The sequence below is a fragment of the Perognathus longimembris genome, chromosome 2, assembly GCF_023159225.1.
Source record: "Perognathus longimembris pacificus isolate PPM17 chromosome 2, ASM2315922v1, whole genome shotgun sequence".
In the NCBI taxonomy this organism is placed as follows: Eukaryota; Metazoa; Chordata; class Mammalia; order Rodentia; family Heteromyidae; genus Perognathus; species Perognathus longimembris.
Window position 1 is genome coordinate 25,297,796 of NC_063162.1, and position 25,484 is coordinate 25,323,279.

The following is a 25,484-nucleotide window of genomic DNA, read 5'->3' on the forward strand; positions in this document are numbered from 1 at the left end:
TTATGTTTTGGAAAAGCTTTTATATGGCTTTGGCGTCATGGTTTGCTTTGTTTCGTTTTGGCCTCATGCTTTTTATTATTAAGAGATGAGAAGGGAGCCAGTGGCTCATGCCTATGGTCCTAGCTACTTGGGGAGCTGAGATCTGTAAATTGAGGTATGAAGCCAACCCTGACTTCCAATTACTCAACAACAACAACAACAAAAAAAAAAAAAAACAGAAGTAGAGATGTGGCTCAAATGATAGAGTGCCAGTATTGAATGAAAAAGCCAAGTGACAGTGCAAGGCCTCGAGTTCAGGCCCCAGTACTCTCTCTCTCTTTCTCTCTCTCTCTCTCTTTCTCTCTCTCTCTCTCTTTCTCTCTCTCTCTCTCTCTCTCACACACACACGTTATCTAGTGACTGTGAACATTTTAAATACACCATGATTCTTGTGTCCTTATAAGTAAATCTCTGTTACCCCATACACTGGAGGTTTAAAAGTCAAAGCATCGGACTTCCTCCGTGTCTGTGAGGCCCAAGTGCTGCTCAGTGGGGGTGAGGACGGTGTCTCACACACCACTTGTCAGGATGGATGCTGTCAGCATATAGGATAGAAAAATTAAACCTATGTCAGGCTTGTACCTGCCTTGATTCCCAGGGCATCCATTCTAGATTATGTGCTCTTGTCTCTCCTCCCTGCTAGCTTACAGGCTCTTGATTGAATCATAAAATGAGCCCCCGAGGTGTGGGGGGAGCTGCTCAAGGTCACCCTTGAGCGAGGAGCAGCTGCAGTGGGAATGGAGTCCAAGTCTCACTCGGCCTATGTAGTAAGATGGCAGAGCGTCAGCAGTGCTATTTTGGGGAGTTCCTACTCAGAGGCACTGCCTGTATTAGCCTGTGTGCCTCTCTGGGAGCTGACCACTTCCCCTGTTATTCCAGAAACAAGTGGAAAATGGCAGCGCATCCATTGGTGACTTAATGAACATGCCCGTTCATGTTAGCTTTAGATAGCTTTACAGTTCAAAATAAAGTTGATATTGATAAACTGGTAAAAGGCACTGATTTTTTTTTTCTAGTCGTGGGCTTGACCTCAGGGTCTGGGCACTGTCCCTGGGCCTCTTTGTGCTCAAGGCTAATGCTCTACCACTTGAGCCACAGAACAATTTCTGGCTTCTTCTGAGTAGTTTATTAGAGATAAATGTCTCATAGACTTTCCTGCTTGGGCTGGCTTCAAACTGGGATCCTCAGATCTCAGCCTCCTGAGTAGTTAGGATTACAGGCACGAGCCACTGCACCAGGCTGAGGCACTGATTTTTAATTGCTGAATCAAATACCTCTGGTAGGCTCTCTCTCTCTCTCTCTCTCTCTCTCTCTCTCTCTCTCTCTCTCTCTCTCTCTCGTTTATGTCAGTGCTGGGGCTTGAACTCAGGGCCTCTTGCTCTTGCTTGGCCTTTTTTGTTCTCAAGGTTTACACTCTACCATTTGAGCCATACCTCCAGTTTTTGCTTTTGGGCTGATTAATCAAAGATAAAAGTCTCTCAGATTTGCCTGCTGGGGCTGGCTTCAAACCAGGATCCTCAGATCCTGACCTCCTCAGGAGCTAGGATTACTGGTACACAGCTAAATGACTTGCTCATCTCTGTGACTCACCATAGCTTAGGAAAGCCACTCAGCTTGCCCACTGAGTTGGCACATACACTAAGAGGATCACAATACTGTGTGGTGCAGATCTAAGGGCACAGATGCAGCCATAGACTGCTGGCTGGCATGAGCAGCTACATCTGGGGGCAGCTGATAACGTCTGACAGACATGTTCTCTGTGGACCAACTTCTAGAGAAGTTCTTTTCCAGAGAAACACTCTCACCTCCCAAAGAGGCATGCACAAGAGTGTTCACTGATGTTGCAGCCACTAGCATCCAGCTATAGGGCAACTGCACATTAAACCTGGGGTTAGCTATTCTTTGGGAAACTGTGAGGCAGTATGACAAATGAAGCAGATGGAGGTGGGCCCATCCGTGTTGATCTGGAAGACTTCCAAGGCAGGTGTTCAGTGACAAGAAACACACTGCTGGGAAATGCTGAAAAGGAGAATGAGCCGTATGTGTCAGTGTGGGAAGGTCCCTGGAGGCTGCACACCTGAGGGCTGGCCAGGCACTGTGTGTACCTCTGTGGAGGGCAGTGACAGGAAGGTAGCCTGTTTGATGCAATGTGGACAAAGGAGAGTTTATTTAACCAATCCCTCCCCGTGAACACTGCTGCCTTAGTCTTTTTTTTTCTTTTTCTTTTTTTTTTATGCTACAAAAGAATAATACACACACACACACACACACACACACACACACACACATTCATAGAACAGCACAGCCAGGCACAGTGTCTCACACTTGTAATTCTAGCTACTTAGGAGGCAGAGATCAGGAAGATCAAGAGTTGAGGGATGGGGATATAGCCTAGTGGCAAGAGTGCCTGCCTCGGATACACGAGGCCCTAGGTTCGATTCCCCAGCACCACATATACAGAAAACGGACAGAAGTGGCGCTGTGGCTCAAGTGGCGGAGTGCTAGCCTTGAGCGGAAGAAGCCAGGGACAGTGCTCAGGCCCTGAGTCCAAGGCCCAAGACTGGCCAAAAAAAAAAAAAAAAAAAAAAAAAAAAAGAATTGAGGCCAGCCTAGGCAAAAAGTTAGCAAAACCCCAATTCAGGCATTAGTGGCACACATCTGTTATTCCAGGCATAGGAGGAAGTATAAGTAAGAGGATTATAGACCAAGACCTGCATAGGCAAAAATTAATTTACATGTGTATCTGTTAGAAAATTCCAGACTCAGAATTGCTAAGTCCAAAGGCAATTATATTGGTAATTTGCTAAATATCCCAACATTCCCTTCCAAAAGTTGTACCATTGTGCATTTCCATCACTACATAGAGCTGTATCATTAGAAAAGTTGAGCTTTGGGCTGGGAATGTAGCTTAGTGGTAGAGTGCTTGCCTAGCATGCACAAAGCCCTGGGTTTGGTTCCTCAGCACCACAAAAACAGAAAAAGTGCTGTGGCTCAAGTGGCAGAGTGCTAGCCTTGAGCAAAAAGAAGCCAGGGACAGTGCTCAGGCCCTGAGTTCAAGCCCCAGGACTGGCAAAAAAAGAAAAGAAAAAGAAAAGTTGAGCGTCATACAATATAAAATGAACCTTTTTTTTTTTTTGGCCAGTCCTGGGCCTTGAACTCAGGGCCTGAGCACTGTCCCTGGCTTCTTTTTTGCTCAAGGCTAGCACTCTGCCACTTGAGCCACAGCGCCACTTCAGGCCGTTTTCTGTATATGTGGTGCTGGGGAATCGAACCCAGGGCCTCATGAATACGAGGCAAGCACTCTTGCCACTAGGCCATATCCCCAGCCCAAAATGAACCTTTTTAAAGTGTGCGGTTCAGTGGTCCTTAATGTATCCACAGACAAAAAAATCTGAGCTTTTGTCTGCAGTGCTTGCAAAGGACTTGCAATGAGAATACATTCATGTGTTCTTTGTTTAGTTAAATGTGCCAGGCATTGGTGGCTCACATCTATATTCCTTAGTTACTCAGGAGGCTGAGATCTGAGGATCATGGTTCAAAGCCAGCCTGGGCAGGAAAGTCCGTGAGACTTATGGCCAATTGACCTCCAGAAAACCAGAAGTGGTGCTGTGGCTCAAAGTGGTAGAGCAAAAAGAGCTCAGGGACAGTGGGTAGGCCCTGAGTTCAAGCCCCATCACTGACCAAAAAAGAAACATAAATTTAAAATAAGATAGCTCCAGGCCTAGATCTGGAAGAGAAATTATACAATTTTCTCCCACCCTGTGCAATACCTTAGTAATAACAATTAAATTACATTTAAAAAATATATTAATTTTCTGCAAGGTGAGGCTCAACAATGTGTGTGTGTGTGTGTGTGTGTGTGTGTGTGTGTGTGTGTGTGTGTGTGTGTATGTCTGTATGTGTATACCAGTACTGGGGCTTGAACTCAAGGCCTGGGTGCTGTCCCTCAGCTCTTTTACTCTATCACTTGATGATCCTCAGATCTCAGCCTCCTAAGTAGCTAGGATCACAGGCGTGAGTCACCAATGCCCAGCTGAGGTGCTATATCCTGCAGATGCAGATGGGGGTTAGGAGAACTTACCTTGCTGCACCAGTGCAAGACAAGAGCTGCCTCCTCCCAGCAATGGACGCTGGCGGCTTTCTCTCTGAGGCATTTCCAGATGCACTGAATTCGTAGGCTGTAGCCCTAGCTTTGTGAGTTCAATTCCTAGTTGTACTTTTGGTGTGTGATGTTAGGGAAGCACCCTTGTGATTTCACTAAAGTGGGGATGGAGAGTGCTGAGGTTTGAGTGAACATGAGCTTCAACTGGTACTGGTTACAGTCAATCAGACAAATGGTGGTTGAAAGACCCCCGCAAGCCATAATGCCTGCTTCTCTCCATTGTCTATTTCAGGGCCATTGGTGCCAACCCGCTGTACTGTGACTGCAACCTCCGCTGGCTGTCCAGCTGGGTAAAGACTGGCTACAAGGAACCAGGCATTGCCCGGTGTGCAGGCCCACAGGACATGGAGGGTAAACTGCTGCTCACCACACCTGCCAAGAAGTTTGAATGCCAAGGTGAGCCCAGAGCACAAGAGAAAGGGGTACAAATTCCTGATCTGCTCCTAGGACTTGCCAGGCCCTGCCAGGCAGGGTCTTCTGTACACTCCTGTGTCCCCACCACACCTCCCCAGGCGGGAGAGGGCCAGGTTGCTACAAGTTCCAGTCCCAATATACAAGGAACAGCAACAACAAAAAAATAAAGCCAGGCAGAAAAATCTCAGGCGGTCATGCTCTAATAGCTCCCCACAGTTATGTAAGGAAAATAAAAATAGCAGCAGTGCTTCCGGAAGCTCCCAGCCCTTCAGCATCTTGAGCCCTTGGACCTCCCTCCACCAGACATTGTGTTCTACAATTAGCTTCGGCCCTCCTGGGTCCCTGCCATGGCTGGTGGACCAGCTGCTGCTGTCTTGACATTTGCAGAAAACAGACTGTGACTGGCAGCTCCTGGGCTTGGCTCTGAGGCTCCTCACTGGCCGCATCTATAAACACTTGTTCATGGACTGATTGACTGACTGGCTGACAGCCCCAGCCCCAGAGGTCCTGTGGAGCAGACAGATGGCGGAGTGGCTGCCCAGGCCCAGCTTTATGTGCAAGGGATACCTCAGGGGCCATGGGGCATGGCCCTTGCCCTCTGCAAGCTCAGAGGCCACCATCAGAAATGAAACTGACAGCCGTAGGTCAATGAGGAGGCCCAGGCCACCCTGTGTGCAGGAAGCTGTCCCAGGGGTCCTAGTGTGAGAGTCTGGTTTGGTGGCATGACAACAAGCCACTGTATGCTAACATGGGCTCAGTATTTACTGAACAGGGCTGGGTTGCTGCAAGGAGATTTTGATTTTTTTAAGAGCTTTTATTTAAGTACAACACACACACACACACACACACACACACACACACACACACACACACACATACACTGATGATGAGGGAAGAGCTGACTGAATCTTCACTATCTGGGTTCACCCAGAACCTGGGTGGGGAAACACAATCCACCTATTTCCAGAAGCTCCTCCAGCATCCTTCAGTCACGCTGAAAAGGATTTCATTTCTGTTCTCCAGGCCTCTTCAGCTTGCCACCATGTCCTTAAGGAGCCCCCGGGAAGCCTAAATTAATTGGTCTGCTTTTCCCATTTCTTCTTTCAAGGTCCTAATGCCCTTAGTGGATGGTGTCCAGGTAGCCCGGCCATTGGCTTCCCTAACTGCTCTAACCACGAAATCATGGAGGGACCGGAGGGCAGTAGCCAGAGAGATGGTGGGAAAGGGTCCTCTCCTGGGCTTGAATTCAGGCTTTCCCCCATGTGACCTCCCTGCATTGCCAAGCCCAGATGCCTCTTTGTTATCCTGGTCTCTGGGTGGCATCTGGGGTGATTGCTGTAGAAGGGAGTGAGGGCTGGGCACTGGTGGCACACCTGCAATCCTAGCTACTCAGGAGGCTGAGATCTGAGGACCACAGTTCAAAGCCAGCCCAGGCAGGAAAGCCCATGAGGTTCTTATCTTCAATTAACCACCAGAAAACCAGAAGTGGTACTGTGGCTCAAGTGGTAGAGTGCTAGCCTTGAGCTGAAGAGCTCAGGGATAGTGCACAAGCCTGGAGTTCAAGCCTCACGATAGAAGGAAGAGGATGAGGATGAGGATGAGGAGGAGGAGGAGGAGGAGGAGGAGGAGGAGGAGGAGGGGGAGGAGGAGGAGGAGGAGGAGGAGGAGGAGGAGGAGGAGGAGGAGGAGGAGGAGGAGGAGGAGGAGGAGGAGGAGGGAGGGAGGGGAGAAGGAGGAGGGAGGGGAGAAGGAGGAGGGAGGGGAGAAGGAGGAGGGAGGGGAGAAGGAGGAGGGAGGGGAAAAGGAGGAGGGAGGGGAGAAGGGGGGGGAGGAGGAGGGGGAGGGGGAGAGACCGACATCCAGTGCCAGTAACAATGCCAGTTCACTCTTACAATGATGACACGTGTGCATTCTTGCCCACCTGCCAAGCGCTCAGTCCTTCCAACCCTGTGAAGAGGGTCCTAAGGCTGGAAAGGTGGGCAGAATGGAGGTAGAGGTCCAAGCACCTCTCCAAGGACACACAGGGAGGGCATGTGTCCTTAGGAAGAGGGTGCCCACCACCTCAGACTTCTGGGGTTGGGGGTCCAAGTCCAGTCCTCTGCTGTCTCTTCTCCTCCTGTACTACACTAACAGGCTGTCCTCTCCCACACCCTCAGGTCCCCCAAGTCTGGCTGTTCAGGCCAAGTGTGATCCCTGCTTGTCCAGCCCATGCCAGAACCAGGGCATCTGCCACAACGACCCCCTTGAGGTGTACAGGTGCACCTGTCCCAGCGGTTACAAGGTGAGTGGAGGCCAAGGCTGAGGCCAAGGCTGGGAGGAGTGGCTTCTCTGTGCACTCTTAGGTTTGACGAGTTTGTCAGGTGATTCCCCAGTACCCCACGCAAGGCCTGGCAGTGAGCAGACACTTGAGTGAACCAGTCACCAGGGACCTAATATATGAATGAATAAGTAGATAGATGGATGGATGGATGGATGGACAGATGGAAGGATGGATGACTGAAGAAACAAGTAACTCCTGGGACAGGGAAGCTGAGCTGCTGAATACAGTTGTTGGTTCACACTAACCTCAGATTCTCCCTGGGGTCTCTTTTACTGACTTTCCCCTCAGGGCCGAGATTGTGAGATATTCCTGGACAATTGTTCCAACAGCCCTTGTGGAAATGGGGGGACCTGCCATGCCCTAGAGGGCGAGGAAGCTGGCTTCACGTGAGTAGGATGGAGGAGCCGGGGCAGGGGAGGGGGAGGGAGGACCCATCACACAAACCCCTCTTGCCCTCCCCCCCCCTTCTTCAAAGGGATTGACCAGGCCTCCTTGCACCAGAAGAGATGGGTTGGCTCAGAGGATGCAGATCCAGGTGTCAAATCCTAGCAGGAGGGCTCTCTGAGCCCACCCTGATAGGGATGGAGCCCAGAGGACAGCCAGTGTCACACAGCCCGGCACACTCTGTGAGCTGGGGCTTGGGGCCTGCAGCTTCTTGATATTGGCTACTTCCTGTGCTAGGCACTTGCTAGGTGCCAGGAGAGTCCGCACACTGGGAACATCACCAAGAGCATGTTATGGCAGTGCCAAGGGAAGACGAGGGCACAACTGAGACTCAAACCTATTTCCATCCTACCCCTACCCCCACCCCCTCCACTCTAAGTGAACAGACCTCTGATTATTCAGAGTGAAGCCAGGCCCTCTCCAGCTCTCCAGCAGCTGGTACTGCCATGCTATGGGTGAAACTGGCCTGGCTACCCCTCTTGGTCCCTCTCCCACTTTGGGAGGAGGACAGCTTGCTGAGCCTCCACCACGACTGGCCATGTTCCCCTGACACAATGCAGGGCTGAGCGAGTGATGGCATCCCTTACCTCCTTCCAGTGCTGCCTGCCACCACCATCGGATTCCCTCCCACCAGCCTGCTTCCCTCCTAAGCCCCCAGCCACCACCAATCTCCCAGAGCTTTTCTGAGGAATACATAGTATTTAGTTGCTAAAAATAAATTGCCCCCAGAACAAATTGGCTCTTCAGAAAATGATGTTGAATCTCCCAGCAGAATGGCCAAGCCTGCCTCTGCAAAACCCAAATTACGCGATGTGAAAAATAAAACGTTAAGTGCCTGCTCTCCCTGGCGTCGCCTTGGAAACGCGTCCTGACAATAGGGCAGTCCACGAAGATTGCACAGTAGCTCCAGGAAATCTCCCATCCTGGGTCCACAGAGGCTGAGGTACCCCTGCTGGGGACAGGCTGGAGCACAAGGGAAGCCTTCATCCCCACTAGCCTACAGCCTGGTGTACCTGGTAGCTGGGGGTTCATCCTCACCTCCCTCCTGTCCCAGCTCCTACAAGACCCAGCTTTCTGCCAAGCAAAGCAGTCCCACCGTTAAAACATCCCTTTCTTGAGCTCAGGTCTGTTTAGAGAGGGGGCTTGTACAGACATTGGAATAGCTGAAGAATTTCTCAGACTTTTCCTTTGTGACCCTCATACCCCTTGGAAAACCTTGGGTGTCAGAGGGGAATGTGTGCTGACTTGTAGGACCTTGATCAATCTGTCACCTGCTCACACCAGCCCCCTTCTCGCCCCATCCCTGAGGTCTGTGCCCTGCTGTCCTGAACTGCAGATGAGCAGCTCTCCTGCTCTTCCCTCAGGCCTCCCTGCCAGTCATTCATCCTTTTGCATATCCCTCTGTCCCACCTCCATGGTTCAGTGAGTTTATCACCTTCCCCGGCCACCTGTGGTCTGACCTCTACCCCTTGTGCCCACTCCTGGCTTCAGTGCTCCTTCCAGCCCAGAGTTCCTCACCAGTCCCTGGTGGCCCATCTCCTCTGAGATTGTGAGTGGGTCCAATGAGGAAATGTCTCTCAGCCCCTGGCAGGGGCCGGGCCTCGGGTGAAATCCCAGCTCTAGGGAATCGTGATCCTGGCCAGCAGCACATGCTTCCTCATGCCTCTCTCTGCTCCCCAGGTGCTCCTGTCCTACCGGCTTCGAAGGACCCACCTGTGGGGTGAACACAGATGACTGTGTAGAGCACGCCTGTGTCAATGGGGGTGTCTGTGTGGATGGTGTCGGCAACTACACCTGCCGGTGTCCCCTGCAGTACACTGGTAAGCAGGGTGGGGCCAGAAAAACATCAGGAAGATTGGGGCCCCTGCAGTATCTACAGGAGGCTCAGCTGGGACTGGCTTCTCTCCTGTCTCCTGCTCCTTCCTCCTCAGGAAAAGCCTGTGAACAGCTAGTGGACTTCTGCTCCCAGGATCTGAACCCATGTCAGCATGAGGCCCAGTGTGTGGCTACTCCAGATGGGCCCAGGTCAGTGCTATAAGGGTCCCTAGCCTGGGCTCTGCCTCTGCCCTCCTTTTCTGGTCTTCCCATTGCTGGCTTTACTCTCAGCTATCCAGGGTTCCTGAGCATGGGTGGGGTGGCGCTGAGTATACTCTGTGCCTACACAGACCTGGGTTTGCAGCCCCACTCTGAACAGATCTCTTGGCCACAACACTGAAGCTATTTTCTCCTTGTAAATGGGACGTGGTGGTAGCTCCCTCCTGGATGGTTCAAACGTCAGTTGAGGAAGTGCATGGAAAGCCCTATCTCTGAGTCTGGCAGTCAAGTGCTTTACCCACAGCTATTCATCCCAAATCCACTATTTTTATTTAGTTAGTTTGTGTTGGTTGTGGAGCTTGAATTCAGGGCCTGGGTGCTGTCTCTGAGCTCTTTTCACTCAAGGCTAGTCCTCTATCACTTCGAGCCACATTGCCACTTCCGGTTTTCTGGAAGATAAGAGTCTCATGGACTTTCCTGCCAGGGCTGGCTTCAAACGGCAATCTTCAACTCTCAGCCTCCTGAGTAGCTAGGAGAAGAGGCGTGACCCACCAGCTCAGATCCACTACTTCTTATCCCCAGTTCAAAAAAAAAAAGTCAAAAAGCCCCTCTGATGGCCCAAGCTCAGCTGCGATCTGAGGAAAGGAAGGCTGAGCTACAAGCACATGAGATTGCTTACACTTGTTACCCATCCCACACATGAATATCAGGTAGATTTTTGCTGCAGAAACACAAACTACTTTGTTCAACAGCTTAGTTGTCCCTGGAAAATTTAGTAATGCTCAGTTCTAAACAAAAGTAGGATCTGCTTATCCTGAGGTCATGCTGTGGAGTTTGGGTTTTTAGCAGGGCTCAGATAAGGGGATTTCTCGGAGCAGGATGAGGTGTTCACTGGGCTTCCTGGTGGCGGTGAGGTAGCCTGGCTGAACCATGCAGGGGGAGAGCATAGAGAGTGTTTCAGAAGCCCTAGTTGTTAAAGCAGGGATGTACTTAGCACGTGGAAAGGGAGTGGAAGGAGTGGAGGGTGTGTACTTCCTTTGTTATACAACTAGTTAGCTAAAATGGATTTGGGGATGGGAAGCTGGGAGCTGGTTTGGGGCCAAGGCTCCCATTTTGGGGGAAGCATGAACTTTGCTGAAGGAAAAGAGGCAGGGCCCAGCAGAATTAGATAGTCTGGGGAAGGAGGGGAAGCTGACCTCATGGGTGTAGGCCCCTGGGCTGAGAGTCCTGTTTGAACCCAGACAGAACAGCTGAGCAGCAGTGCGGGTCTAGATGGGGCTGCAGGTTGACCCTGGCTGAGCAACAGGTGGTGAGGGTGGTTCTTCTGGGATTAGACTCTCATCTCCCCATTTCAGGATGTTCGCCTTCCCAGACCAGGACATTCAATTCACTTCTTGCACTAGGAAAGGCTCAGGATAGGCTGGGGGGAGAGGGGGACTTTGTATCTAGGGCTCTGTTCAACCTCCTGGGGCATCCTCACAGAGCCACTAGAATTTGAGGTTCCATGCCAATCAGACTGCACAGCTGATTCCTAGCTACCCTGCTCACCCCCAGGTGTGAGTGTGTGCCAGGCTACACGGGTGACAACTGCAGTGAGAATCAGGATGACTGCAGGGACCACCGCTGCCAAAATGGGGCCCAGTGCGTGGACGAAGTCAACAATTACTCCTGCCTCTGTGTGGAGGGCTACAGGTGAGCTGGCCCTGGACTCTGAATGATTCCACTAATGGGGCTGGGCTGGGCTGGTAGGAGCTCTTCCATTACTGGGCGAGGGTGATAAAGACAGAGACTCTGAGTCCAATACTGGGTTTTAGCCACAGTTCTGCCGATCCCAACTGTATGGCCTTGGGGAAGTTATAAACAGCTTAGACCCCAAGCAAGGATCCTTAAAAGCCAAGCAGAGGGTCCTTGGCCCATTTGGTGGAGGAGTAAAGGGAAGGTACAGATCAATCACTTCTCTGCCAGGGATCCAGCTGAACCTCTAAATTCATGTCTTACCATTAAGTTGATCTGCTGTTTCCTGTGCGCTCCCTCGGGAGTTGAAACCAGTGCCTTGAGCATGCTAAACATCTGTCCTATCCCTGAGCAACAGCCCAAAGCCCTTGTGTCTTTTTTTTTTTTTTTTTTTTTTGCCAGTCCTGGGCCTTGGACTCAGCGCCTGAGCACTGTCCCTGGCTTCTCTTTGCTCAAGGCTAGCACTCTGCCACTTGAGCCACAGTGCCACTTCTGGCCATTTTCTGTATATGTGATGCTGAGGAATCGAACCTAGGGTTTCATGTATATGAGGCAAGCACTCTTGCCACTAGGCCATATCCCCAGCCCCTCATCTGTAATTCTTGTTTGTTTGTTTTTTGCCAGTCCTGGGGCTTGGACTCAGGGCCCAAGCACTGTCCCTGGCTTCTTTTTGTACTCTACCACTTGAGCCACAGTGCCACTTCTGGCCTTTTCTATGTATGTGGTGCTGGGGAATTGAACCCAGGGCTTCATGTATATGAATCAAGCACTCTTGCCACTAGGCCATATTCCCAGCCCCTTGTGTCATTTTTTAATACCCTATTGAGATGTAACTCACATATCTTGCAAGTCACCCAAAGGGAACTTTCAATGCTTATTCATTCCCAGAATTGTGCATCCATCATCACCACAGTTTTCATGACTCTACTAGCTGCCATCTGTCACCTCCAACCCATCCTCCATCCTAGTAACTACTTATCCTACCAATGTTTGTGTCAGTGGGTTTACATATTCTGGACATTTCAAATATTGGAATCATGCAATCTGTTCTGGCTTCTGGCTCTGCTTCTGGCTTCTTTTGCTTAGCAAAATATTTGCAAAGTTTATCCATGTGGTAGCATGTTTCAGTCCTTCATACCTAACTGGTATTTTCCATTGCATGGATGTACCACATTTTTGTTTATGCATTAATCAACGTATAATGTTTGGTTATTATGGATTGTGATGTTATGAGTATTCATGTACAGAGTTTCATGTGAACACATGTATTCATTTCTCTTGGGTATATTGTTGGGGTCTGGACAACCCCTTTCTCCCCCCACGGGGAGAATGGTAACCACAAACTCTATGAAAGAGCACTCAGCCTGGCCCTCCGCCAGCGGAAGTCCAAAGGCGTGCTCACATGGGCAAGCACTAAGTTGAGGAAAGGTTGCTGAAGCCTCCCCTCCCCCAAGTCCCCTCACATGTTACCAAGGGCGGAGGCGAAAAGGAAGGCATCAGGGACACGCTGCGGTGGTGGGAAGCGTCTCAAAGACTTTAATATGGAAAGGCACTTATATAGAAGTAATGGCGGGAAAGAAAGGGGGCTGGCCAAAGGGTCAGTCATAGGCTAGGGAGCATGTCCATCAAGTGACATCACGAAACTTCCCTTTGTTGGCGGGACAACCCCATCATGGTGGCACGCACGTGTTCACCTCCCAAGGGGTGGAGGCCAGAAGGTGGGAGGGACTTCCATTGTCCCAAAGCTGGCGGAAGGGCAGCCTTCCCAAGGCCATAATAATCCCCAACATATATAACTAGGAGTACATTTGCTGCAGTGCATGGTTACCCTACATTTAACTGTTTGAGGAACTGAGAAGCTGTTTTCTAGTGATGCACTATTATATATCTTTATCAATGTATGAGAGTTCCAGTTCCTCCCCACCCTTGCAACTCACATCTATTTTTAAAAATTTCTAGCCATCCTAATGAGTGCATTGTGGTATCATTGTAGTTTTGATTCTACTGCTTGATGGTTATTGAAGTTGAGCATCCTTTTGTACACTTATTAGTCATTTTGAGATCTTCGGAGAAACTGTTTAAGTTGTTTAATTTTTTTAATTTTTAAGTTGTTTAATTTTTAAGTTGAGGGCTGGGGATATAGCCTAGTGGCAAGAGTGCCTGCCTCGGATACACGAGGCCCTAGGTTCGATTCCCCAGCACCACATATACAGAAAACGGCCAGAAGTGGCGCTGTGGCCCAGGTGGCAGAGTGCTAGCCTTGAGCGGGAAGAAGCCAGGGACAGTGCTCAGGCCCGGAGTCCAAGGCCCAGGACTGGCCAAAAAAAAATAAATAAAATAAATAAATAAAAAATAATTTTTAAGTTGACTTGTTTTGTTTCTTTGTTATCAAGTCTTTATGTATTCTACATAAGTTCTTTATCAGATACATGTTTGTCTTTCATTCTACTGGGATGACAGGTATGCACCACCCCATTCACCTTTTCTTTCCATGGAGATAGTGGACTAATCTGCCTGGGATGGCCTGGAACCCCAAACCTCCCAATCACATTGTCCCACATAGCTTGGGATAATAAGTTCACATCACTGTATCTAGGCATGAGTTGGGAACTTTGCTGCCTGGTCGGTCTCTAAGTGTGACCTTTCTAGTCTCAGTCTCCCAAATAGTTAGGATAGGCATCAGCCATTGACTCATGCTTAATTTTATTTTCACACATGGACTTTGTGGAGATTTTTTTGTTTTTTCCCAGTCCTGGGCCTTGGACTCAGGGCCTGAGCACTGTCCCTGGCTTCTTTTTGCTCAAGGCTAGCACTCTGCCACTTGAGCCACAGAGCCACTTCTGGCCGTTTTCTATATATGTGGTACTGGGGAATCAAACCCAGGGTTTCATGTATACAAGGCAATCACTCTTGCCACTAGGCCATATCCCCAGCCCCTTCACATTGACTTTGTATCCTGGATTCTTCAGTCAGTTCTGAGAGTACTCTAGTAGATTTCTTAGGACTTATGTCCTTTGCAAACAGACATGGTTTTACTTTTCTTTTTCAGAATGGATATACTTTATTTCTTTTTTGTCATAACTGCGCTGAATAGACCCTCCAGTACAACATTACATAGTTGTGAGAGCAGATAGCTTTTTTTTTTCTTAATCTTAGTGTGTCAAGTATTTTAGGGAGCATTGCCATTGAAACAATATTAACTCTTCGGATCCAAAAACATAGAATGTCTGAGGGTGTCAGTATTTTACTATTAAGTATGAGGTTAATTGTATGGTTTGGGGATCCCTTTATTAGACTGATTCCTAAATTATTCAATGTTTTTATCATGAAGGATATCGGTTTATATAGTATCTTATTTGCATATGTGATTTTAAAAATTCAATTGATTTTATGTTTTATGTTACTTGATATCAGATGTTAAACAAACCTTGCATTCCTGGGGCAGATTCTCAAATGGTCAGGGTATATAATAATTTTTATGCTTGATTTGATTTGCTAATACTTTGTTGAGATGTATTGGTTTCTCAGTTTCTTTTTGGCCCTCAGTTCTCTCAGAGAATAGTATTTATTAAGAGCATATCCTACAATGAAGCCTCCTTGTACAATTAGTATATGCTAATAAAAAACAAATCTCTTACAAAATAAAAAAAGAACATCTTCTGAAATATTTAGTGGTTCTTTCTAGGACTTTGTTTGTTTGTTTGTTTTTGGCCAGTCCTGGGCCTTGGACTCAGGTGCTGAGCACTGTCCCTGGCTTCCTTTTGCTCAAGGCTAGCACTCTGCCACTTGAGCCACAGCGCCACTTCTGGCCATTTTCTGTATATGTGGTGCTGGGGAATCGAACCCAGGGCTTCATGTGTACGAGGGGAGCACTCTTGCCACTAGGCCATATCCCCAGCCCTCTTTCTAGGACTTTGAAAGAAGATGCGTACTTCTTCCTTTGGCTCTGTCTTCTCTGACTCATTGCTCTTTCCTCTTAGGGGACAGCTCTGTGAGATCCCTCCCCACCCACCTGCCCCCAGCAGCCCCTGTGAGGGGACGGAGTGCCAGAATGGGGCCCGCTGTGTGGACCAGGGCAGCCAGCCTGTGTGCCAGTGCCTCCCAGGCTTTGGTGGTCCCGAGTGTGAGAAGCTGCTCAGCGTTAACTTTGTGGATCGAGACACTTACCTACAGTTCACTGACCTGCAGAACTGGCCACGGGCCAACATTACCCTGCAGGTGAGTGCCCATAGCACCTGGTGAGAAAAGGAGTCATGTAGCAGGGGACCCTGCTCAGGTCAGAGGATCAGGGTACATCTTGCCCAGGGCAACTGGGAGAAAATTATGTTGGAATCCTTTCTGGATATCAAGATTGCACTTTGCAACCCTTGCAATTGCAAAGGCTATGAGTCATAGAATAGGGCAAACAAGCAGGAAGTCTCATCAGTCACTGAATCCAGAAAAGCAAACTTGTTAGGGGTTCCCCCACTATCTCTCAGCTCAGCTACTCCTCAACTTCTACTTCCAGGGCTGTAGTCTGTCTAGGCTGTGCCACGTGGCCAGAATATAGTCAGACTGACTTCTGGGCTTGTCTCTAGAGTTGGGGTCCTTTGAGGGGCCCTTTTCATAACTATAACTCCATCTTGGAGCATCATCATGTAAAAGGAAGTCCCATCTCAACAATACTTATAAAAACAACAACTACGGACAATTTACTGAATAGTCTTGGAGAAGGAGAGTGAATTGTATTGTGCATCACTGGATGAAGCATTTAACCCTAGTTCTCTCTCTCTCTCTCTCTTTCTCTTTCCCCCAATTCCATTCCTGATCACAAATACTGTCTTTCTCCCTGTCCCCCCCCCCCTTTTTGGTCCCCTTCTTCCTTTCCTCTCAAAACAAGCCTTTAAACAAGCCTCTCAAACAAGCTCTTTTTCTTCCCAGGCCACCTCTCCCAAATCCCGTTCCCTCACATTGTCCACACGGAAGACAGTAGCCAGCCTAACCACTCACCAAGCCAAAACTCACAAACCCAAGCAGCCACCACCTCAGGCACATGTTTGTTTATCCTGATACCCCCAGATGGTCCAAATTTCAGACTTTAAGAAGATGTTCCTAAGCTGAAAATGGTGGTAATCCTAGCATGTAGGCAGCAAAGGGCAGAGGATTGAGAGTTTGAGACCAGCCTGGGTTACATAGCAAAATCAAAATAAGCAGAGACTCCTTCTGCCAGTTCTAATTTGACAACCATCAGCACATGAATCAATCACATGAAACTCATGGACTAACCACTAGGTCCAAGGAGATGGGGTAGTATGGTTGGTCTAGCCTGGACCATGTGTCCACTTCAACAGACTAGCAGATGAGGTCTTTTACCAAAAGAAATCAGAGAAGATGGACAAGACAATAGAAAAAAATCATGGCTGACACAGCAGCTAAGGGGGAGCTACTGCCCAAACAAATATCCAGCTCTTGTTTGCATGGTTCTAGTGACACATATACCTACTAAGTGGCTTCTTTCAGGCCTGGGTGAATCTGGCTCTCAGCCATAGCTATCCTGAATGTGCCCCTGCTCTATTTCTCAGCTCATGCAGCTAGTTTTCTGATACCCACCTGGAGGTAGCCATCCCAATCGGTCTCTTCTTCTCTCAAGGCTCTTACCTGCTGCTCAGTACATACTTTCTGGGCATCAGCTGGCCCATTGCCCCCCACCCTTTGCCTGCCCCTGAGGCTGCCAGCCTGTCAGTGCCCCCTGGAGGAGTGTCCCCTGGGGAGGCTGGTCAGCCAGGGGAAGATGGTTCTGCACAGTGTTGCTTTTTCTATCTAGAGTCCCCTTCTGCTCCACCTATCTACCTGTGCTGCTGCTGGTGGGGTAGGATGGGAGAGACAATGCCTTTGCCCTTTAGGTCTCCACGGCAGAGGACAATGGGATTCTGCTGTACAATGGGGACAATGACCACATTGCTGTTGAGCTGTACCAGGGCCATGTGCGAGTCAGCTATGACCCAGGCAGCTATCCCAGTTCTGCCATCTACAGGTAGGTGTACTGTATGCCTTCTAGCCCTCTTTGGTGATGGAGTCTCCTAGGCCAGGAGTAGATAATTGTTGGGACCACTAGAAACCTGGGTTGTTCAATATGAAAGGCCATATGAGCCAGATTGGGTTCTCTGAGGCCTGAATGGTGGACCCTTCTTCAGCATTCCCCCTCATCTAAGAGGAGGCTCCTGGGCTGGGAATATGGCCTAGTGGCAAGAGTACTTGCCTTGTATACGTGAAGCCCTAGGTTCGATTCCTCAGTACCACATATGTAGAAAAGGCCAGAAGTGGCGCTGTGGCTCACGTGGTGGAGTGCTAGCCTTGAGCAAAAAGAAGCCAGGGACAGTGCTCAGGCCCTGAGTTCAAGGCCCAGGACTGGCAATAAATAAATAAATAAATAAATAAATAAATAAATAAGAAAGAGGAGGCTCCAGAATGTGCTGGAGACACTGACCCGAAGTTCTCAGCTTTTCCCTGGGACCTCAGGGAGGGGAGGAATTGAGTTGTGACTCAGTCTCCACAGTCCTCTCTCTAGAGATTTGGCCCCTTGGGTAGCAGTGTTGGGGGTGTGTCCAGCCAGTGTGGCATGAGCTGAAGCCCACTGCCTTTGGTGTGTGGGGGGGGTCATCCCATCTCCTTCCAGTGCTGAGACGATCAATGACGGGCAGTTCCACACTGTCGAGCTAGTCACTTTTGACCAGATGGTGAATCTCTCCATCGATGGTGGAAGACCCATGACCATGGACAACTTTGGCAAACACTACACGCTCAACAGTGAAGCTCCCCTCTATGTGGGAGGTGAGGACCTGGCCCAGTGGAAGCAGCTGCTGTCCCTCCTCAGACCTCACCTTAGGCCTCTTTGGCTCTCTGGATGCTGAACTTTGGTGGGGGTAACAAAGGATAAGGGGTGACTTAAGTGAATGGCCAAACTGGCAGTAGATTGTGCTCACCTGTGTGGAGCCCAGGCTGCTCTCTGCCCAGTTCAGGCTGACAAAGAAGGGTGGATGATGGGCGTAGAAGGCCTGGGCCATTCATTCCCAGCCATCTTCCAGACCACAGGCACCTTTCTTCTTAGGTTTGGGTTAAAAGGAGCTTAGAGTCCATCCCTTGACTTGACCCTCAGAGGCCAGAGCCACTGCAGCTGACCTAGGCCAATCTCTGCACTAGCTGGGGACTCTAATTCAGTTTCTGTATTGGGACACAAAGAGGGTGCTGGGGAGGGCTGGCCTCTGCTACTGATCCCAGCGCTGCCTTTACCAGCTGAGCAACTTCAGGCCAGTTGCTCGGAGGTTGACAGCCTCTACTTCAGGACTGCTGGAAGCAATAAACACAAAAGCAGGTGATGGTGCCCTGCATGAGTGCCATACCCAGGCCCTTTGCTCCAGTCATGGTGTCTGGGGCTGAAGGCTGATACTGCCACAGAGGGAAGGAATGCATCCTGGGAGAGAGTAGCCAGACTTCAGGGACTGGCATTCCAGAGCTTCACTCATCAGCTGGTCATGCCAGGTCTGATGTCCCAGCTCTGATGCTAGTGGAAACAGCTTTTTTTTTTTTTTCTTCTAATGCTTTCTGAGGAAGGATTCTAGCCCTCTGGGGTGACAAAGGACCTTGGTAGGGATAAGACAGAAGCTGAGGGCAAGAAGGGTCACTGGAGCTGTCCAGCAGATCTCACAAGAGGATGTCAGACACAGCCTAGGTCTGAATCAGCCTGGCTGTGTTCCCTGCCCATCCCAGGAATGCCCGTGGATGTGAACTCCGCTGCCTTCCGCCTGTGGCAGATCCTCAATGGCACCAGCTTCCATGGATGCATCAGAAACTTGTACATCAACAATGAGCTGCAGGACTTCACTAAAACACAGATGAAGCCGGGTGTGGTGCCAGGCTGTGAGCCCTGCCGCAAGCTCTACTGCCTGCATGGCATCTGCCAGCCCGATGCCACCCCCGGCCCCGTGTGCCACTGTGAGGCTGGGTGGGGGGGCCTGCACTGTGACCAGCCAGCTGATGGCCCCTGCCATGGCCACAAGTGAGTTTGGGCTTGGTTGAAGGAGCCTTTGCCCCTGCCCAGCTGCCCCTTCCCTGCAAGCTCCACTTCCTTATATGACAGGGCTGCTTTTTTGTGCATGTGTGCCGGCAGTGGGGCTTGAACTCAGGGCCTGAGTACTGCCCCTTGGCTTTTCTGCTCAAAGCTGTCACTACTACTTGAGCCACAGCTCCTCTCCTGGTGTTTTGCTGGTTAATTGGAGAGGAGCGTCTCACGACCTTCCTGCCTGGGATGGCTTTGAATGGTGATCCTCAGGTCTCAGCCTCCTGAATAGCTTGGAGTACAGGGATGAGCCCACTGGTGCCCAGCTAGTTTTCAGTTTTTAACAGGGAAGGGCCTGTAAAGACATTTAGGACCACACCTTATTCCTTATGTCTGAATCTTCGGAATAGGATAAAAAGCCCTGTGAAGCCCAGGTTGCGGGGGTGGGGGTGGGGGGGGCGTGGGGCCCTTTCAGGCTGGGCTGTTCTCATTGTGCCTTTTCTGCCCCCTTCCAGGTGTGTCCATGGGAAGTGTGTGCCTCTCGATGCTCTTTCCTACAGCTGCCAGTGTCAGGACGGGTACTCGGGGGCCTTGTGCAACCAGGCTGGGGCTGCGGCAGAGCCCTGTGGGGGCCTGCAGTGCCTACACGGCCACTGCCAGGCCTCAGCCACCAAGGGAGCACACTGTGTGTGTGACCCTGGCTTTTCTGGCGAGCTATGTGAGCAAGGTCAGGGGCCCCTCTCCTGACATGCCCTCTGCAGGGTCCCTCCCGGCTCTTGCTTTAGCAACTTGATGTCTTCTTTCTCCCAACCTCAGCAACCCCTCTCCTCCAATTCTCCCCACTCACCTAGGTGACTACTGGCTTTTGGTGTCCCAACCCTCTGGGCACTAAACCCCAGCCCTCTCATCTTCCTAGGGCCCCTGCCTGACCTTACCTAGGGCACTGCCCTTTCTGGATCTCTCCTTACAAAAGAGACCACCCAGTACCCAGGTGGCAGCTCCTGAACGCCACCCCTTGGTCCCAGGCACAGCAAGAAATCTGATGGATGAGGACTCTTTCCCAGGCCCTCCCTGTCTGCCTGACCAGGATGCTGCGGCTAGAATCCAGATTGCTGAGGCTGGGCAGAGGGAAGATCTTAAGAGCCCCTGAGCCATGCAACCCATTTCCCAGCATGATTCCCTTTATCATGTCATCGCCTTCCAGGCCTCAGGTCTTGCACACCTCTGTACTGGCCACCACTTTTTCTTGGCAGCCACTCGGGCCTGGAGGGCCCTGGCAGCTAAACAGTCAGCCCCCCTTCCCCCTGACCACGCTGTGGGCCCAGGAGGAAGCCGTGAGCAGTGCATGTGCCTGAGGTGGGAGGATGCTGGGGTCTGAGGGGTGCAGAACACACGGACCCCTCCCGGGATGCAGCCTGCCTCCTCCTGCTGCTGCTGCCGCCTCCCATGGGTGCGCCCTGAGGCTTTTTCTTGGTGTCTATCCCATCCAGAATCCGAGTGCCGGGGGGACCCTGTTCGGGACTTTCACCGGGTCCAGAGGGGCTATGCCATCTGCCAGACCACGCGCCCACTGTCGTGGGTGGAGTGCCGGGGCACATGCCAAGGCCAGGGCTGCTGCCAAGGCCTGCGGCTGAAGCGGAGGAAACTGACCTTCGAGTGCAGCGACGGGACGTCGTTTGCCGAGGACGTGGAGAAACCCGCCAAGTGCGGCTGTGTGCTCTGCGTGTAGAGCGGTGTGGACCGGCGGACACGGGCGGTGCGGGGTCGGCAGGCGCGGGCACAGCGGCCGGCAGCTGGGCTGGGGTGCGGGCATCACCAGGACGGCGCCTGGACCTTGGTGGGCGCGGGGACACTGACAGCCTTTACAGCAGACTGTGCTGTGGCCGGGGCAGAGAGGCCAGGCCCCAGCCGTGGCCACCTTCTCCGGAAGTGCCTTGCACAAATAGGCGCTTAATAAATATTTGTTGAATGAATGCGTGCGTGAGGTCAGGCCACAAAGGGCAGACTGGTGGCATGCCTGTGGGCTGGCTACCCTTTTCTGAAGCAGCAACCCCCTTGGCCTGTGGCTGGCCCAAACTGAGGTCCCTGCCCCAAGAGCCCCTTTCCCCTCAGATCCCAGCCTCCTGGGGGTAACTTCATTGTCCCCACTGCTTAGGAGTGGATGTGGTTCCTAGCTGACCCTCAAGTGTAAGATGACTCTGGTTGGGGGGGGGGGCTCTTGTGGAGGAAATGGCCCACCAAAGAGGGCAGGGCACTCGTGGCACCAGCTGAATAAACATCACCAGCCACAGAAAGGGCCTTGGGGCCTGGGCCTCCCAGCCACAAGCTGGGAGCAGTGGAAGGCACTGTGGTCCTAGGTGGGGAGGGGGGGCTGGTGCCACTCTGGCAGACTTCCTGCTTGCTGTTTCAGGTCCTCAGATGTAGCATGGGGAGTCTGGCTGAAGAAAGTAACCTTGTAAACTCCATGCTGAAATGGGGGCCTGAGGAGTGAGAACACCTGTTTTGATGGACCACACCAATTATTTACATGCCTAACCCAGGGATGGGGTACTGTGGATGTTCTATTCTGCCCTTGTGGGAGCCAGTGGGAGGAAGAGGGAGCAGCCACTGCCATGGTCTGAACTGGAAGCTGCTCACCCTAAGTCATTTGCAATGAAAGCTGTGTTGGAAGTCACTGGATACATAATTGTCAAAGGTGTTTTGCTTTTTTTGTTTTTCCATAATGAGAAGATGAGTTTTGAGTCTCACAGTGAATTGGCTGAGGGGAGGAAAGGTCACATTCTCCTTCCCCAGCCCCCTCCCCCCACGACCTTCCCAAGAGGATAGAGCCCAGGGGGTGTTGCTGGGCAAGGGAGCATGTTGTTTTCCTGACTCCTTCCATCTCTGGCAGTATGAGAGCTTCAGTGGCCTTGTGACCATGTGTCCCCCTCCCCCAAATGTGGGAAGTATGGGGAGCCCATGACACAGATTAGTGCGGGGCACAAGTCTCCTGTGGCCAGAGGAAGCCTAGCACATTCCATTGCACATAGGTACTCAGAAAAGTGAGCATTATAGGACCCTGGAACAGGAAGAGCACCCTATCCTGCCCAACCTGAGACGTGTCTTCATGGCTGGATCTGCCCTGGACCAGAGGCCAGGCTCTGAAGCACTGAGGAAGATTATAATGCCTGCTCCTATTCTTCAAGTATTCAGAGGTCTGGGCCTCTTGGAGCTTTTCCCTGGGGTTGCACAGGGTGCCTCTTTTACTTCAAATTTCTGGGCCACTGTGGAACCAGGCTGCATAGGACAGAAAAGCACAAGGGCAGCGAGCTTGCCCTTGGACTTTAAGGAAGCCCCTGTCACCACCGTTCCCCATGGCCCTAAAGAAGCCAGATCTGGGCTTGAGGGACACTGATTGGCAGGTGACTCCAGCCTGCAAAAGGTGGAAGGGGCACCTGCAGACAAGTGATGTCACCCCTTCTCTGGGGCCATGGGATAGATGAGAGGCCACTGTGCTGTCCAGGGGAACCTGAGAAGAGACAAAAGCCCCTCCTGCCAGTGCCATCATACTGGTCCTCCAGAGTCTGAGGATCAGGAGTAACCACAAGGTGAGGCAGACAGAAAGGGGTGAGAGCTCTGTGACCTAGGATCAACATTTCGTCCATTGTAGCCTGCAATGGACCAACCTGCAAGTTGTCGAAGGACCCACTTGATTTGTGAAGTTCTGGAGAAGGCTGCGAAACTACCCCTTCAAGAAACCACCTTCACACCTCACACCTCTGAGGCAAAGACCTTCAGTTTGCTTTGTGCCCCCCCCCCATTGTCTATTTCCATTTTTTCGTGCATCAGAGAGCCAGCAAGGGGATTAGTACTTGGGCATCACCACTGGTGACAACAGCCCAGGCTCCATGATGGTGTTAGGAAATGGAAGAAGGCTGGCTTTGTCTCCTCTGCCTGCTGTTAGCCTAACCACAAAAGTATCTCTTTATACAGAATACTTACAGATTCTAATATATACATATATATTTGTATTTCATTTTGTTATAGTATTTTTATATGTTAAAGTCAACATCCAGTGTCTTATCAAATGCTATGTGGTTGTGACCTTTTTGTCTGAGGTTTCAGTAGTCTTTGTTTGGATGACTCTCAAAAGAGACTGGTTTAGAACAGCCCGAGGGAGCTGCACCTGCCCTTTCCCTGTATTGCTTTAGGAAATGCCCATGTCTATTGTCTTCCATGTGAACATGAATGATTCCCGTAGACTCTGCCTGGTTGGTCTCTTTCTCTGCCAAGGTGAGCTTGCTGCCACCGCACCTACTCTCCTAGGGCACAGGGGCTTCTGAACTGATCCCACACAGGCGACGGGCTTTACATGCAGGTCTGCCCTGGAGTCCTGCTCTTTCTGAAGCAGTAAAGGCTGGTCCAAAGGTGGATGGGGGTGGGGGTGGCAGGCCACAGCTCCTGGGGGTTTATGTGAGGGAGATCACTCAATCTCATCTTTCATCAAGTATTTGCCAGGGTTTCAAAATTTAACAGGATGCGCCCCACCCCCTCTCCATTTAATCTGGTCCTGAAGGGCTTCTAACCTCCACCAGAGCAGATCACAATGTAGGCTTCCCACACATCCTGCTTTTCAGACACCCTGTAAGGTTTCCCTGTCTCCAGGCCAGTAGAGGAGGCAAACATATTTTTGGGAGCTTGTCTGCTTCCAGACCAGAACACTGTACTTGGAAGTTCTGTAGGATGCAAGATCTGGCTGTCTAGGTGAGATTGGGCCCTGGCAGACGGGCTACAGGTCACTGATGACAGTGGGACCTGACTGGCTCTCTGATGGCAGGACTGAGCACTTATCAAAAAGCTAGAAATCGGGGCTGGGGATATAGCCTAGTGGCAAGAGTGCCTGCCTCGGATACACGAGGCCCTAGGTTCGATTCCCCAGCACCACATATACAGAAAACGGCCAGAAGCGGCGCTGTGGCTCAAGTGGCAGAGTGCTAGCCTTGAGCGGGAAGAAGCCAGGGACAGTGCTCAGGCCCTGAGTCCAAGCCCCAGGACTGGCCAAAAAAAAAAAGCTAGAAATCTCAATTGGGGGTGGGGTGGGGGTAGAGGTGGGGTGGTGGTACTGACCTAGGCATTTTCACCAAGCTCTTTGGTTCAAGGCTAGTGCTCTACTATCTGGACCACAGCTCCACTTCTGGCTTTTTGGTGGTTAACTGGAAATTAGAGCCTCACAGACTTTCCTTCTCTAGGCTGCCTTTGAATTGCAATCCTTAGATTTGAGCCCTGAGTAGCTAGAATTACATGAGCCACAAGTACATGGCTAAAAATCTCACTTAATATTAAAAGCATGTTTTAAGATAATATTGTTAAACAATGGACTAAAAACATATCTGTGGACCAATACTTTGCAATCTGAGTTAAACACTTCACTGGATATAGTCCTATTAGATGAGCTTAAGTGATTCTCATGGGCTCATTGGGTTCTTCTCCATCCAGACCCACTTCCAGCAGAGTTGAATATGAAACAGAGTGTCACAGAAGGACTTTCTGCCATATTTCAAGAGCCACAGACAAGCCAAACAGTTCTGGCCTGGCATGTTAGAGGCCCAGAGCTTGAACTCCACTGCTCTCTACATACAGGATGAAACAGTGGTCCTCTTCCATCTTTGCCATGAAAATCCCATGGATTCCCTCATTATATTCTTTCTTCCCTCAAAGAATTATGATTTTTTTCTTTTTTGTCAGTTGTGGGTCTTGAACTCAAGGTCTGAGTGCTATCCCTGAGGCTAGTGCTCTATCACTTTGAAGCTCCACTTCCATGACTTATGATTTAGACTGGTACACATTAATGTTTCTATAAGTCCCAACTCCACAGCTAAGACAGAGTTTTGTTTTTTGGTTCCTTCTGGCCACTTACCAATATGGTAGGCAGTGGGCCACATGTTGAAGGCTTGGTTCTAGTATATTCTGTACTTTCTCCAGTGATTACACAAGACACACCTTATTATCAAAGAAGTTTAATACGCTGCAATAAAATAAGCGCCTTGAAAATGCTCATGGAATAGATGTCAATGTTAGAGAAATCACTCCCACACCTCCCTAGCTCCATACCCCATTTCCTCAAAACCAAACAAGAACATTTCAAACAACACAGAAAAATCCCTTCCAAGCTTGGATTTCAGTGCGGGCCCCTTTACCAATAACAAGAACACAGTTTCCTACGTGGTCTAACAGGAAAGTAAAACACAGAAGCACAAAGTCTACCAGCTTTCAATATTTAAGACTCAGTACATATTCAAAGTTAAAATAACTCCAACTTTTAT

The 25,484-nt window shown here is 50.4% G+C and overlaps 1 protein-coding gene across 1 annotated transcript in view; it reads left to right on the top strand.

The window, feature by feature from the left end:
• The window catches only part of Slit1 (slit guidance ligand 1), a 147,183-nt gene extending 126,028 nt beyond the window's left edge, over positions 1–21,155 (top strand). Inside the window, exons 26-38 of the mRNA XM_048338575.1 lie at positions 4,434–4,597; positions 6,772–6,896; positions 7,224–7,321; positions 9,060–9,199; positions 9,311–9,404; positions 10,968–11,105; positions 15,128–15,365; positions 17,030–17,160; positions 17,803–17,957; positions 18,894–19,182; positions 19,698–19,909; positions 20,673–20,915; positions 20,966–21,155. Of these exons, the coding sequence (XP_048194532.1) occupies positions 4,434–4,597; positions 6,772–6,896; positions 7,224–7,321; positions 9,060–9,199; positions 9,311–9,404; positions 10,968–11,105; positions 15,128–15,365; positions 17,030–17,160; positions 17,803–17,957; positions 18,894–19,182; positions 19,698–19,909; positions 20,673–20,911 (2,023 nt within the window). The 3' untranslated portion in view covers positions 20,912–20,915; positions 20,966–21,155. The remainder of the gene's footprint in view (positions 1–4,433; positions 4,598–6,771; positions 6,897–7,223; positions 7,322–9,059; positions 9,200–9,310; positions 9,405–10,967; positions 11,106–15,127; positions 15,366–17,029; positions 17,161–17,802; positions 17,958–18,893; positions 19,183–19,697; positions 19,910–20,672; positions 20,916–20,965) is intronic.
• The last annotated feature ends 4,329 nt before the right edge of the window (positions 21,156–25,484 follow it).